At 31.8% G+C, this 16,765-nt stretch overlaps 2 protein-coding genes across 2 annotated transcripts; one reads left to right on the top strand and one right to left on the bottom strand.

Moving 5' to 3' along the window:
- The first annotated feature begins 633 nt into the window (after positions 1-633).
- LOC25488366 (preprotein translocase subunit SECY, chloroplastic) lies at positions 634-4,845 on the top strand. Its single transcript, XM_013608576.3, has 7 exons — positions 634-841; positions 919-1,426; positions 3,014-3,313; positions 3,397-3,486; positions 3,630-3,753; positions 4,020-4,183; positions 4,305-4,845. The coding sequence occupies exons 1-7, from the start codon at positions 672-674 to the stop codon at positions 4,527-4,529; spliced, it is 1,581 nt and encodes a 526-aa protein (XP_013464030.2). The 5' UTR covers positions 634-671; the 3' UTR covers positions 4,530-4,845.
- A 528-nt stretch (positions 4,846-5,373) lies between these two features.
- Positions 5,374-11,578, bottom strand: LOC25488365 (cyclic nucleotide-gated ion channel 17). The gene is made up of 6 exons (XM_013608575.3): positions 11,322-11,578; positions 10,571-11,243; positions 10,005-10,306; positions 7,669-7,780; positions 6,962-7,198; positions 5,374-6,498 (listed from the first exon to the last, which is right to left on the bottom strand). The coding sequence occupies exons 1-6, from the start codon at positions 11,348-11,350 to the stop codon at positions 5,776-5,778; spliced, it is 2,076 nt and encodes a 691-aa protein (XP_013464029.1). The 5' UTR covers positions 11,351-11,578; the 3' UTR covers positions 5,374-5,775.
- Between the last annotated feature and the right edge of the window lie 5,187 nt (positions 11,579-16,765).

Below are 16,765 nucleotides of genomic sequence, written 5' to 3'. Positions count from 1 at the left end.
TTAAACACGGTACCAATTTGTTGTGTTAACGAATTAACCATTTCGTGGTTACTCTCATCCATTTGTTGTCTTAACAAATTCATCGAATCTGTTGTCAACCGTGGTAGAGTATTCCGACCGAAAATGCTAGAACTTGAGGGACTATGTACGTTGTGCATTGTGAACGTAGTAGGCTCCTCACTATTGCCTTTGCTCCTATCCTTGGAAGAAGTTTTGAAAGCAAAAGCTTTATTCTCTCCACCAGCGGGAACCTTCCGAGGCTGTGGAGGTAGGTCAGAAGTAAACTTTTCAGTGACCTTGGCACCGTGCAAAAATAAAAAAAATCTTGCGACTTGAAAAACATGATTAAAAACTTCTTTATCGTCTACAAGAAAAAAATCTTGCGACTTGAAAAACATGATTAAAAACATGATATCTAACTTTCCATATATTTTACATTTCATAAACACTTTCCAAAAATTTTAAAATTTATTTTATGAGTTTAACTCACAAAAAATAAAATTCAAATTGCAAAATATATTTTTGGAATTAAAAAACGAGTAAAATTTGAATATGTAAAAAAATAAAAATTCCAAAATTTATTTATTTTAATAATTAATTAATTAATAATAATGTTGAGATATTACAATTTACAATACAATTGTTGGGAAGAAGTGAAGTGGTTGTGGATAATGATGTTGATAACCGTAAAACAAGCTTCCCCTTCTCCCCGGTGGTGTGTTCGGCTTAATAATCGTCCTCTGATACCAAAACCATCTTCTTCTTCTTCTTCTTCTTCTATTTGCAGAGCCACTCTCTCTGTCCGGAGAATATCTACCACTCAACCTCATCTCTCTACCAGGTAAAATCAAATCTGTCTGTTTGTATATTTTTATTGATCATCCATTTTTGCCTCATTTTCAAATGGATTGTATGCAGCTGTGACGTAGCGAATTTCGACCCGTTAGGTATTAACTCTTCTTCTTCTTCTTCTTCTACATGGAAAAATATTGTGAGTTTGTTTGAGAGCTCAGAAAAACCTCGAGGAGGAGGAGTAGCAGCAGCAATAGAGGATAGTTCAATTGATTTTGGTGACTTCTTCAAAGGTCCTCTGCCAGGGAAGTTTCTTAAGCTTTTAGGGTTTCTTGCATTGTCAAGGCTTGGTGTGTATATACCTCTAGGTGGAGTTAACAGAGAGGCTTTTCTTGGAAATTTGGATCAAAATAGTTTGTTAAGCACTCTAGACTCCTTTTCTGGTGGTGGTATTGGTAGACTTGGTATATGCTCTCTTGGTATTGTTCCTTTCATCAATGCACAAATTGTTTTTCAGCTTCTTGCTCAAGTATATCCTAAGTTGCAAGATCTTCAGAAAAGAGAAGGTGAGGCTGGAAGAAAGAAAATTCTTCAGTACACTCGATATGCTTCTGTTGGATTCGCCATTGTACAGGTCAGAAATTTACATTGCAAACTTTGTTATATCGAAAAAGTGTCAATCAATGACATAAATCAAAACATCTTGTATTGAGATATTATCCCTTTCTTCACGAATTCAAATAGTCAAGTGAAAAATGTATTCTCTAGGTCACGAATAAGCCTTTGAATTAGTTATACTAGTAGTAACTTAGATGCTCTAATTTGAGGATGACTGTTTGAAAGAATGAAAACAGGGTAGGGTAACAATAAATTGATTCTTTGTTGTATTTTCTATATTACTTTGTAGAGGAGGGATATACTGATTCCAAGAGTAAGTTTTAAAGTTACTCCAAATCTTAGTCCTCGATTAATTAATGGTTGTGATCAATTACTACCGATCCCTATCATAATACTTTTTCTACTCCTATGTTAAAGCCAGGAATTTTATAGAGTCTGGGCAAAAATTAGAGTGAAGAATTCTTGTGCGCGCGCATGTGAAAATATTGAGTTTGCCCAAACAAAAAAAAGTTTTAGTGGGTTAATGGACTATTGGGTTGGTTGGGCGTAATATGAAAAAAGTAACGATTGAGCCCGGGCGAGTGCCCGAGCTCGCCGGGTGGTGGCTCCGCCCCTGGGTTGTGATCAATTACTACTGATCCCTATCATAAGACTTTTTCTATTCGTTCTTCTTAAACAACCCATGAGACTACACTGGTGAAACGAAAATCTAAAATAAATGGCCTATTCGTGCCACAATGTTGTGTGCCTTGGACAATATCATCTCAGCAAGAAGATTTTTTTTTATTGAATTTGATAAAAGAATATGCCGTTAATTGAATGTATTTTTTTTTACTTCTCTATTCACGGAGATAATTTAAACCTAATTAGAAAATTTGATATGCAAGAAATTATTGAATGATTCGTAAAGGTATCACACCGAATTATATGAGTCCTTCAAATAGCCCTTTGAGGTTGACGGCATATATGCAGGTTCATAAGTGTGGATCTCTTATTCTTTGAGGTTCATAGGTCTCAGTACCTTCATTATTTCAAAGTTTTTTGTTGAGATAATGAATGAAAAATTGTTCTTGTTGAGATAATGTTAAAAGGCATACACTATTTAGTTGAAATTTTCGTCTCACCAATGCTAGGACATTAAGGAAGAAGGAGTAGGAAAAGCTTTATGTTAGGGATTAGTAGTAATCAATCATAACCATTAATTAATTTTGAAATCAAGGGCTAAGATTTAGAGTAACTTTAAAGACTTACTCTTGGAGTCGATATATCCCTCCTCTATTTTGTAATTGCTGCGTTTAGGTTCTTCAAAAAAATAATTTACCGCATTTAGGGAAACTATTAATTGTCCTATTAATGACTCTTGGTTATATAATATCCATCAATATGTAGTTTAGACGCACAAATTCACTTGTATGCTTTCAAGATCTCATTTTTCTTGGGAAGTGTAAATGAGGGAAAACAACACTTGACTGCAGCTCGACCACTGATCGTTTTTTGAACATCCATGCTTTTTGATAGCTAGGTCCAGCACTTACATCACACTTATTACTAATTGTTGTTTTCAGTTTATAATTTTGTTTTTGTTCTTCAATTTTCATTACAGGCGATTGGCCAAGTTCTTTTCCTGCGTCCCTATGTAAATGACTTTACAACAGAGTGGGCTCTTACTTCTGTTATCTTATTGACACTTGGCTCCGTGATTACAACGTACATTGGGGAGCAAATTACTGACCTGAAACTTGGGAATGGAACCTCTCTTTTGATATTCACAAACATTATCTCTTACTTGCCAGCTTCGTTTGGTCGGACATTTGCACAAGCATTTAATGATGCCAACTATGTCGGACTTGTTACCATCATCGTGTCCTTCTTTCTGTTGGTAGTTGGAATTGTCTATGTGCAGGTAAATCTCATTTCAATTGTTAAATAATAAAGAAGTATTTGAACAAACTGAGAGATGTTGATTGCAACACTGATGATTCTCAGGAAGCAGAGAGAAAAATTCCTATTAACTACGCGTCTAGATTCACCAGCAAAAGCGGTGGACTTGAAAAATCTGCTTACCTACCGTTTAAGGTCCTCTCATCTTTTACCAACCTTTTTTATATTACTGTAGTACCTTACACGAATAGTATTTGATAAACTTTTAATTATGCATATGATAGAGTACAATACAATAAACCTCCAAATTTGACAATGTAGATGTTCTATTTTGGCAGGTCAATAGTTCTGGGGTAATGCCTATCATATTTTCTACATCATCGTTAGCTCTTCCTGGTACTTTAGCACGTTTCACTGGTTTAAGTGCACTAAAAAATGCTGCAGTAGCTTTGAATCCAGGAGGTATGTGGTTGGTTTATCTCCGGGTTTATAATAATAAAATTCTTCTGCTTGAAATGTCTGGTCCTGACATTCGATGTTAAACCTTTTTGCATTTAGTGCTCTATGAAACTGTGATTTTAAGAAAAGAAAATGCTGAGAAATGTTTGATGAAATATAGGCCTTCTGTTGCAATACATTCTGGAAACGGAATCTTACATTCTTTGTTGCCCTTAAACTTTGTCTCTTCATAAATTGATTCCCTTTACTTAAATGGACATTTTTTGTAGGCTCCTTCTATCTTCCATTTAACATACTTTTGATAGCCTTCTTCAATTACTATTACACTTTCCTACAACTGGATCCAGATGATGTGAGCGAACAATTGAAACGTCAAGGTGCTTCAATTCCACTTGTCAGACCAGGCAGAAGTACAGCTACATTTATTAAAACAGTAATTTTGTCCTTCTCTCTAACCCCACTCTTGATTTCCTTAGTGATTAATATGCTGGTTAAAGAACTATTGGATCCATTCATTTTACACCACTTAATATAAAATATAATATATGGTGCAGGTTCTTAGTCGAATATCAGTTCTAGGTTCAACATTTTTGGCAATCTTGGCTGCTGGACCTGCAATTGTTGAGCAGACTGCACACTTGACTGCATTCCGGGGATTTGCTGGAACATCTATTCTTATTCTTGTTGGTTGTGCAACAGACACAGCAAGAAAAGTTCGAGCTGAGATTATATCCCAGAAGTACAAAAACATAGAATTATATGACTTTGACAAGTATTGACCATTAAATGATTGGTTGTTTCCTTTGTCTACAGAATTATAGTTCATTTTATATTGACTTGTATATAATTTTGCAGAGCAGAGATTTATTTTTATTCTATCTGTAATGTAAAGATCAATTGGAAAATCCATTCAGTTGTTTGCATAGAACTAGGTTTATCAATCAATGGAAATTATGGATATAATAGGGGCAAGTCGTGGCTCGTGGCCCGGTGATGGGGAAGATGTTTGAACCTATTTTGACGTTCTACATTCTTTGTCGATATAATATTTGTAGTTATTTGTTAACGTTGTTTATGAAAAGTTCTTGGCAACAAGGCAATTCTGTTCTATTCCAATTTGTGTCTGGTCTTGTTTTAACAAACAGCTGTCGTACGTTTTATTTTGTATTTGCTGAACTATGTCATGTAAGCACTTGATAAAAGTGGTGAATGACACTGAACTTTATAAAATTGATTTTTTTCAAATTCGAACTAAAAATGATTTTAGTTTAAACTCTCGAGTATTAAAAAAAGGCTTTCTAGTATTAAAAATTTAATATATTATTTACTATAAATTGTTTAACTTAATGTGAACCTTACTTTTTATAATTTTTAATCAAATAAGAATGTTTGTAAAAAAAAAATCAAATAAAAATATATTTGCAGTTAAAATCAAATCAAATTAGGTGTGTCCGGGTGTCGGATACACGTGTATTCGACACCAACACCTATGATTACATGAATTATAACATTTTCTTAAATTGTTGGCATGACGGTGTCTGTGTATGTCCAAGCTTCATATCTCATAAGTTAATATGCAAAGCACAACCTACCTACTTGTAATTTAACCTGACCTTTTTGGTATAACTAAATATAAGATATCGGAATAGATATAAGATAAGGGCCATCAGTTACATGAATAGAGCAAGAAAAACAGTTTCTTTCTTTGGCCTTCAAACAAACAGGGTTTGAGGCATATATTACACGATCAGATTTAATCAACCTACTCTCAGATGAAGATTTCAAATAATATGCAACTATATCATAAAAACCCACCACCACCATCACCCCCCAATTCCCACACATCAGCCCAGTTTTTCCACCTTTTTGTGTTGCTTTCTAAAATACATCATTCAAAAACATGGGCAATAAGAGTCAAGGCAGAGGTATATGCTGATTTATGCTACCTATAGATAGAACCACCATCAACCTGAATAGAATATCTGTTGCAGCTGAATAACTCAATCAATTGCCTCTAAAGAGCCACTAATCATCATCTGCTTCGGTGGAGAAGTCAGGTTCTTCAGGCTTCAGTAGCTTAGGCAAATCATCTTTCATCTTTAGTGCTCCTCTTCGTGCGTTAGCAGCAAACCTCGAAGCAAGTATTGTAACCCCAAGATTCAATTTAGCCTGAGACGAGTTTGAACCAGTAGGATATTCCTCCTCTACATGCGCTCTCTCGCTGGCCACTGTCTCATCGAACGAAAGAGATTCCCTCAAACCGAGATCTTTGGCAGACATCCTTTTCTTATATCGACGCCAAGCAGCTTGTATAAAACAAGCGGCCCAAGTCCTCCAATGGTGAGAGTAAAATCGAAAGGTGTGCTGCAGCTTTTTGCTGTGGAGGCGCCTAAATTGGTTAGCAACAAACTTTAAGTCTTCAGCTCGAAGAGCAAAAGCTTCAACCTCACTTAAGGCTTTAACCGTCCTAGTTGAAGACGGCAAATTCATGGTTGATTTTGGGAGTAGTGCCCAAGAAAGTAGTTCCTCACCACAAAAATCTCCAGGTCTCAATATGATTGAGTTGAAGAAACCAGTCCGGCCACCATTTGTTGTAGAACTATCTAGTCTGCCTCTAATGATAAACAACATTTCAGTTACAGGGTCACCCTCACGAACAATGTAGGTGCCTAGAGTGCTTAGAGAAGATACCAGCCGCTCACATATCGCATCAAGAAGCTGATCATCCATTTGTGAGAAGAAGGGAACCTGAATTACATGGGAAGGGAAATTTGTTAATGCTTACAACAGAAGTACATTTTTACCTATAATCATTACAATTTTCATTGGCATCAATGGAAAATCAATGTTTAAATCCAACTTACATTCATTAAACTTTTCCTAAGGTAATAAGCCTAAAGATGCTAAAGCCTTATGCCATATAAGGCATAGCATAAATCATCATTAACTGCAGAAAAGCATTTTGTAAACTTAGGCTTCTATTACCAGTAATAAAATACAAGTCAGTGGTCGAATTGCAAAAATGAACGAGTGTTGGTCAATTATGCTCCAATTATGGACATGAGCTAAGGAGGATCTATACATAAAAAGGATCTATACATAAAAGTACATGCAAGTGAAACATAACTACTACGATATAAGATTTTCCAAAACTACAAACAACAGGGTAAAAAATCTTATCAAATAAATAAAAAACAGGAAAAAGTCATACTCGTCTAACAAGGTCTAAGCATAGGTGGCGCTGGATATCACGACGAAGATCGGTTGGCAATGAACGTAGAATGGTTTCTTCATCAACACCACGAGTTGCAAGCCATTTATATTGTACAAATCGTCTAACACGAAATCTCAAATCTTCAGGGAGTTGGCGATGTCCCATCCACTCCTCTGTGTCTCTTCGCTTTAGCCTCCACTCTTCAAGCCTTATAGTAATTGATTGTAAATATGTCTATACCAAAAGAATCAACCCCAAAGCAGAGTTAATGTAAAGAAAACTATGGACATTTTATTTTACATATAGCCTAAAAGCCTCACTGGCATTCTGTTGTGTTAAGTGTAACATAAGAATACATAGCACATCTGACCATTATTAAAATATCAAAACGGAAATGATTCCTACGAAATAAGAAAATGTCCATTTTGTATTCTCTATATATGAAGTTATCAACTAAATCTCAAATACGATTGATATTTCGTCTCGTATGAATGAACTAATTTGATAAAAATATAGAACACTGGTTTAGCAAAGTAATTTGCTAGGAAAAAAGTAATCATTCTAACAAATCTATTAGAGAGCTATCAAAAGAAACAAGAATGAAAGGGGAAATATAATGATGTAATCAATAGTATAAACTAGACGTTTATCACACTTTCATATAATTTAGATAGGAAGACCTAAAACAAATTATTTACAAATACCTGCATGTTCCCAATCAAATGAGCAAATAATACAAGACCCAAGATGGCAATCACAATAGCAAATGACGTTTCTCCAATAAATGTGGTCGTATCAAGGTTCTGTCCGTAAGAACTGAAACAAAGCCAAATAATAATAGTATTAATATTATTAATTAATTAATAATAATAATAATAATAATAATAATAATAATAATAATAATAATAATAATAATAATAATAATAATAATAATAATTAATAAAAGCATCAAGAAACAATGACAGCTATCAGTAACAAATGTTAAGTTTTAGACAAAACTACTACTTCCCTGCCACAAACTCTGCTATCTAGAGTCAGCACCAACGATGCATTTAATGCATATCGAAAGATATCACAAACAAAACAAAATATAAATTTCAGTTCCAGGGCAATTTTTCTTCTGCCAATTGTTTGGGTGTGAATGTGCAGAACTCTCGGACCTCTATTTTATTCGTTGTTTGGTGATTGATGCACAACTCATGCAGTTTAGCAGGGATAAAAGGGATAGAAAGGATGAGAAGGGTTGAGGGAGAAAAGGGGGGTTTGTGGAAAAGGGAAATTGAGTAGAGGAAGAGCCCTTGGGTAACTTTTTTACTTTTGGATGATATTGTGCAAGACAAGTTGTTCTTCAATTTGTTGAGTAATAATATTTAAGATTTTTGTCCAGTAATTCATCCTTGATTTTTTACATACCATAAATATTTTTAAAACAAACTATGGCTAACATGTTTATTGTGAAGTCTTTTATCCTTTAGAAAATTAAATAGATCCTCATCCTTATAGCATTGCCAATGTGTTATCCATTATGTGTAGGAACACCATTCACTCTTGCCACCAACTTAATACATTTTAACTTTTGATATTTTACACTCAAAGAAAGCTTTTAAGCCAAGAGTTCTCTTGAAGCGAGTAGCATGTAATTTAAGTGTGGCCCATTCTTATGCAATATGAATGTTGAGGACGACTATTTCTTCCACCTTTTCCTCTATTATTTCCTCGACCTCCACAATAATACATCACTGCAAAAGCATTGACTGAATCACTTGAAGCAACACCTAATTTTGGTGAAGGAACACAATCTAAGATTTTACCCACCCAATAGTGAAATCCTGCAAATAAAGCAAATTTGGCCATGGATGATCTAGATGCATTGTCACAAAGAACCAACACCATAAACAAGTTATCAAGCGTTTCTCTTTATAGTTTTAAGAGTATCAGCTAACACTTTTCACTTCTAAATTGCATATTGGGCTCTAAAATCACAGGAAATCATATCATGATCAGATTGTTTAGGTAAGGCCAACTTATATACTGAATCATAAATCCTTTGAATGTTGTTGGCAAAAATAATTTCAGTCTACTTCCAAAAAGAGCTATTTAAGTTCTAAAATTTGATAAAAGGCTTAGTTCAAGCTTTTCCCACTACACTATGATTATCTTATAACTCTAATAGAAAATTTTCTCCAGATGATTACAGAAACCTTGGCCCAGAGACCATAGTTATAAGTATATTTCAATGTAATAATTCATTCCATATCGCTTTTTAAAAGTGATTTTCAAGGTGGTTCCAGAAATACTAATAAGGTTGAGTCGTTGTTTCAGACCCCAACTTCTTCACAAAATAGAGGGGAATCACTGTTAGAACAGCTTTAAAAGGAGAGGGATACCAGGAAGGAAGCAGAACACTCGGAGAAGTTAAACCTTAAACGTCACCGTTTTTGTGGCAAACAGCTACAAGGAAGGTGGCACACGGAAAGTCTACCGACAATACCCCTTCAAGGATCGTTGCTCTGCAGTTTTTGGACTGTCCAAGTCCAACAACTCCTTCTGATGGTGGAACAAATACTACTTCTGCAGGACTACATGCGGAAGTATATGATGACAGAGAAGAAGCAAGAAACCCTTAGAAAAGAGATGTTTGTCCTTGTTCTGTTAATTTTTTAGTCAGGCAATTAGATTATTCTTTCCTTTCTCTATTTTAATGGTAGGCTTCTAACCTAAAACTGACAAAACTGCCAGTTATTCTTGTCTAAACTAACTAGAAAGTATGAAATTGTATTCTATCATGCTTGGCTAGTACTAGCAGTGCTATAGTAGTACTTGGACTAGATTATTATTATTATTATATATTAATAGGTTTTAAGACTTTGTATTTGGGATACTTCCATCCCATCACAAATCAATATAAACCCGTACAATGATAGTATCTATAATTTTGTTGGTGATATTAGCAGGCATAAGATGAAGTAAATCAAAAAGAGAACCTCGACATTAATTTAATCAAATTTCATAACTTATGACAGGAAGTACCATGGCATACCTTAATTGCTGCAGCCCCCACCATAAACAATATAAGTATTTTGATATGAAGTTTGAAGAGACAACATGTTTTGTTAATGCATTTTCGAATAATCCATACTTGAACTGAATGTCATCATTACTGGGGTCACATCTGTTAAACACATCTGTAGTATTAACCCATATCTTGCGCGTATCATTATTCAAAGAACTGCAGTCGAGGTAGAGAAAGCAACTGTGAGGGCTACGTTCCTTTTTGCATAAGGATTTCCAACAAGTAGTATAACGATCAACAGATAGAAGATACCAGGATGCCCCTAAAACCTGCCCCCAACAAATTAGAGACATATGAACAAGTTTAAAAAGAAAAGTAGCATTAAATGAATGGAAAGCTATGAAGCACAGATACAGGCACGGACACCGGACACGACACTGACACGACACCGCTAATAATTTGAGAAAATCGTATAATTCAGTGTAAATATATGCGTCGGTGTCGTGTCCGTGTCAGACACACATGTGTCCGACACTGGGACAAATCTAATCTGAGGAGTGTCCGTGCTTCATAGATGGAAAGTACATACATACATGGCTAGCCAACATGTACAATATCAAATTATATGCAGCTCCTGCCCAAGCAGTCTTTGTAACTACACCGGTTGCTTTGATTATTTGAGAACTTAACGGAAAAATCAAATATAATCTTGGAAGATATTGAAGCAAGACAATGAATGCAAGAGCATTATTGTTGTGATCGGTCTGAGGTGTCCGTGTAGCGGGTATGATAAACCAGATGAGCATCTGCGGTAAAGGTAGTGTTGCAATAAAATCAATGAAGAAGTGAGATCTGATATATCTCCTAGCAATTTTAGCAGGGTCCATGACAAGTTCACCCCTTCCAAATACCCTCGAGCTGGGCGCGACATACGCAGTCCTAAACTTAATGATGAGATGCAATAGATAAAAGACATCGGCAATAGTGCGAAGAAAGGTGACAATAATCTGTAATGTCAGGTCAGTCTTCAGACAGGAAGAAGAGGGTCGTTGTGTTGTTTGGACAATAGGCAAATAAAAGTACAAGGGATCAACAAAAAGAGCTAACAAGCAAGAAACTATAAAGAGACGATTCCATTTTAACACAATCTGGCTACCAGGGTCAAGTATTCTTTTACGCCATGGTTCATGTTCCTCTGGGAATACCTTGTATGATTTTGATACCTTTGTTCCTTCTTCTTTAACCCTTTTCACATCCGAGTAGAATCTACACAATATCACAATCAAATTCACTTGATGAAAAAATGATGATGATGAGTGTTAATATTTATGGATACATACATACCTTACTAGTTTGGCCTTTTTGAACTCCATGTCAAACTGAAAGTGAAAATAATTGGGTCATTTAAAACCCTAAAATGGAATCAGATAGAGATATTGATTATTGTTTAGATTCAGAAACAGAGCTCAAACGGAGAGAAGGGATCTTTCACTTTCATCGATGAATAAAATCAAATCAAATGGAATGGAATTCTGTTCAAACCTCACACCGCATTTCATTATAGAAGAAACAAACAAGTCAACTTTTGTTGACTGTAACACTAATTTCCTTTTAATTTAAGATAACTCTTTTTCTAGACATAAAAAAGAACGTCTTATCTTAGCCCCGTTTCTTTGCTTGGTCTTTTTTTTTTTTTTTTTTTTTTTAAGGTTTTTCCGACTTGTGTAAATACTACATCCGTCCCTAATTACAAGACTCTTTTGAAAAAATAATGGGAATTAAGATAGTGGATATTTGTATTAAATATGTTTGTAATTACTATTGTTTTTATAATTTTATCCTTTAAGAAAAAGGGTTGGCTTATGTTTTCAACATTCTATTTATTGCTGATTGAAGAAAAAGATGTATAATAAATAGGGGCATGTATGTAAAGAAATAATTAATGTAGTTGGAAATAGAAAAGGGATCTTATAAAAAGGGACAAAAAAATTTCTTAAAAGGATCTTATATAATTAGGGACGGAGGTAGTATGTTTTTTTAAAAATAATTGTGAAGTTAAATATGTTTTTTAATTGTATATTTTTTCACTCAACTACATGTATTAATTCTTCAATTGGGATAGATGATAAAACCTTTTTTTAAAAAATTTAACACTGTCAATTTTAATGTTAAAACTAAAAGAAAAAATATTTGTTTGTTGTAATTTTCTTTATTTTTTATTTTTTATTCACGCTCAACATATCTACAATGTGTTTTGCTACTAATTTTGATATATTTTTACGGCATTAATCAAAATATTAAACATATCTTTGTTAATTTAAATCAAAATCTATAATAATGAATTGTATTTAACATATCTTTGTTTTTGTAAATCAAAATCTATAATAATGAATTGATTTGAATGGTAAGCAGTACTAGTTTAGATTACGATCCAATTTATTGAGATGTTTAAATCCGGATAACACTTGGGTGACATTGTGGTGATAATGTCATATGACATTGGCCGGAGACAAAGCTAGGTGGGTTTGCACTGAAATTTTCCTATTTATGCCTATTATTATGACGTTGCTATTTGAATACCCTCAATTTTTCCTTTTGCATCTGGCCCAAGACTTTTTTTTGGTCGAACTGGCCCAAGACTTTAAAAGACTGAAGCGCAGACTGTTATACATACATATTTTCTATTGCTATTTGCACTCCCTTACCTTAGTTCACTTGATTTTTTTAATTTTATGTTCTGTTATTTAATTTGGTAGGATCATAAATGTCAAAAACATAAATGTCTAAGCATTTTGCAAGTAAATTGTATATTGTATACTACTAAAAAAAAAATATTCCTTCTCTAACTGCTTGTCCTTTTCTTTTGGACAATTCTTTTTCCTTTGTCTATAAAGACTATAATTAAGATTAATTGTATATAATTTAAATTAAATGACATTATTCTTTCAAATTTCTAGTGATTAATACTTGAATTTTCCTTCCTTAAAAAAAAATACTTGAATTTATAATTTATCAAAAATAATAAACTATAAAAATTAACGTGATTATTTGGATAAAAGTAACAAAAGTGTGAATTTATGTGTTTATAATTTTATCACGAACATTTTTATATATAGAAATCTTTGAAGATCTAGATTTACTCAAGTAATATATATAGATGGCAAAATTATAATAACAATTTCTTAAAAAAATAATAATTATAATAACAATTAATGAGTTAAAAACTTTTGCACCCCTGACTCAGGGTCCTGGATACGCCATTGACATTGGCTAACCACAATATGACAAGTGGCTTTTTACTTTCTTTTTTACAAAGACTTTTTCTTTTTTGTTATATTTTAAAATAAATGGTTACACATGGCATATCACGATTGGTTAACGTCACATGACATTGAAAGCCCAATGTCACCCAAGTGCTATCCGTTCACTCACCATCTCTATCTCTATCTCTATTATAAACATTTGCCTTAATTTTTTTTGAAGAGTACATGTGGCATCTTCACATTCTTCATCTCATTTAATGCTTTCTTATCATCCAATCAAATTGAATTATGACTCGTTCATTTTTTTATTAGTCAATCAAGATGAACCATGACTCATTTAGTTTTCATCAACCAATCAAAATTGATCATGCCTTGATTTTTTTTTTCTTCCAATATATAGACAATTTGTTTTTCATTATTTTCATGTGTCTCTTCCCCCATATATATATATATATATATATATATATATATATATATATATATATATATATATATATTTTGTAATAACAAGTATTTTATGTGTTTTCAAAGCATAGAAGTTTAATCATTTGGTTGTAGATTATAGGGTTGATTTTCTTTTTTAGTTGTATCTAATTGTTAATCGTTGATGCTACTTTCTAAGGGTCCATTGGTGACTGGAGAGCATGTGTCTACATTCTACGACTTCAAGACATTGAACATCAACAATATAATTTTTAATCAAGACAATGTTTTGTATTTGATATAGAATCAAGATGTTAGAGTTTAGATACCTTAGGTTGATTGAATATTTTTAATGAATTGATATGTCGAAAAACTAATCTCAATAAATTGATTTAGTCTTTATCTATATTTATTTTATGAACTTTTGTCTTGCACAGATGATATATCACACATGAGCTCTTATTTGATAAATCATAATTGATGCTTTTAAACACATCTTCGAACATGTTAAACATCATCTAATTTGGACAAAAAAAAATCTAATTTGGACAAACCTTTTCTTATAAGAAGACATCTTAACTTCATCATGTTTTACTATGACAGATTTTCACTTAACATAGTTTTTTCAATAGAATGTATCAAAAGCTTCAATCAACCATTGATCAATAATCATGGTTTATTTTTTATTTTTTTGACAATATAGGACATAATCCTTTAAGTGTCATTTCATCTCATTTATTTGACAATCAATATATGACTTTTTTTCTCCTTTGATTTTCAATTAGATAGTTACTACTCCCTCCATTTCAAAATATAAGCAAATTTTACTTTTTAGGTTCATTCAATTAATGATGTATGTAGTCCATAATATGGACCACATACATCATTAGTTGAATGAATCTAAAAAGTAAAATTTGCTTATATTTTGAAACGGAGGGAGTATTAAATAATTTTTTAGGGACTATTAAAAATATTTTTAATTTTGCTATCTACACTGTATTATAAATAACATCCATTTGCAAGCAATTCCACGCACAATTTCAATAAAAAAATTGTATTCTTTTCAATCTTTTGTCTCAATATCGCGTCCTTTTTCTTTTTGTTTTCTTTTTTTCTTTCTAAGTTTCACGTATTTGATATTATTAACAAGCCAAAATGAATTATATTAACACGAAAGTTTCATATATTTGTACACTTAATATTTTTATATAATTCAAAAATATTCTTTTTTTTCTTTTATTAAGGATAATAATGATAAAGCAATTTAAGAGTAATTAATATGTCATTTAATTTAAATTAGAATGATTTCATAAAGGTTAAAATGTCTCATTTAATTATTTAGAATGAAAAGACCTCATTTGATGGATGATAAGGAAAAAGAAAACAAATGAAATAATAGCGTTAATTATAACCCTTAATTAAAGGAAACAACTAAACTAAAAAAAGATTGAAACAAACAAATATTGAAGTATATTATATCAAATAAATGAAAGATATTTAAAATTCAAAAAGTTCAATTTTTCTTTTAGCTTGTGCAAAAAAAAGTTCAATGTTTCTATCCGTATAAAAAATACTAAATTATTTGAATCTTTTAACTTTTTTTTTTATTAATGTTTTACCTTCATTTCTTTTGAGGTACTATTTAATTTACAAACAAAAAAATTTGTCATTAATTTTAAAATATTATATTTTTATAATTTATAATAATTATATTTTATGCGTCATTTTAATTGGGTTGATCCTATAAATATTAAATTGTGTTGTTTATTAGGCCAGACATTTTTTTAAAGAGGTCAACCAAAAATTAAAATGTTCTTTAAATAATATCCTTAATTGTAGCCATTAATTAAACGAAATAAAAATTTAAATTATATTGCAAAGAAAGAATGATGTGCTATCGAAATTCAAATAATTGAGATTACTTAGAAAAAATTATTAAATATTTTAGGTTTTTTTAAATAAACAAAAAATAGTTTTTTTTTTTTTTTTGTTTTTTGGGAATATTTCATGTATTTGAAAAAATTATCGTTAAATTTTCAAAAAAACAAATCTCTATTTCAAATACTTTAATTTGAATAATTTAACATATTTAATATTTTATTTTTTTGTGATTTTTTTCATTTTAAATTAATGTGGTCATTTAAATTAAAATGATTCTATTAAATGTCTCATTAATTGGGTTAGATGAAAAGAAATGTTATTTAAATGATATCATTATATGATAACATCTTTTGACTCACTATTTTTTGCTATTAGTACTAATAATAGCATTCCTAATTAAGGTTGGCTCAACTAATAATGAGTTGACTCAATCTTATGGGCGTGGATTCAATCCCCGCTACTAGCGTGATAATCTCTTTACAGGAGATCTCCAGGTAAGTGTTCATTGAGTCATATGACATGTCCTGACCTTGATGTGTTCTCCAGAGTCTAACTCACAAAAATATTTTATAATAAAAAAAAACACAATTTTGTTTAAATTGTAAATTGTAGATTCCGATAATAGTCGTTGAAAAGCCTCAATCTTTTTATGAAAAATTAAAGTTTGTTCAGCATATTCTAAATGAATTTTTTTCAAAGAAATCTTTAAAAACCATAAAACAATATTATAATGGATTATTAAGAGTGATCCTTGCTTGATTCCTTAATTAATATTTCCTTAATTCAGGTAGGTAATTGAATATTGTTCTTTAAAACCATAAAACAATAATGAATGACTACTTCTTTAAAAAAATAATAATAATGAATGATTACTTAATAAGACATTAGATGCACCTATTTTCAAAAATTTAAAACCATTTAGTAAATGATTATTATATTGTCTCGAGTTGGTATAGACATTGTATAATGTTCCCTAAACATTCCACTTATTCTCTGAAAAATATTTTAGAGATAAAAGAGTGATGATTTTGCGTAATATAGGGAAGATCTTAGAGATAAAAGAGCTCTCACAAATATATTTATATTTACATATCTTTAAAAATACGGGAGGTTGAATAAAAAAATAGCATGAAAACGAATGATTTCCGATAACTAAAATTAAAAATACAAAAATTAAATAAATGAGATCAAAGGAAGATACATTTATACCTCTTATTCAAA

This window comes from Medicago truncatula, chromosome 2 (genome assembly GCF_003473485.1).
Source record: "Medicago truncatula cultivar Jemalong A17 chromosome 2, MtrunA17r5.0-ANR, whole genome shotgun sequence".
Classification (NCBI taxonomy): domain Eukaryota; kingdom Viridiplantae; phylum Streptophyta; class Magnoliopsida; order Fabales; family Fabaceae; genus Medicago; species Medicago truncatula.
The sequence above is the reverse complement of the archived record's forward strand: the minus strand, read 5'-3'. Positions and strand labels throughout refer to the sequence as shown.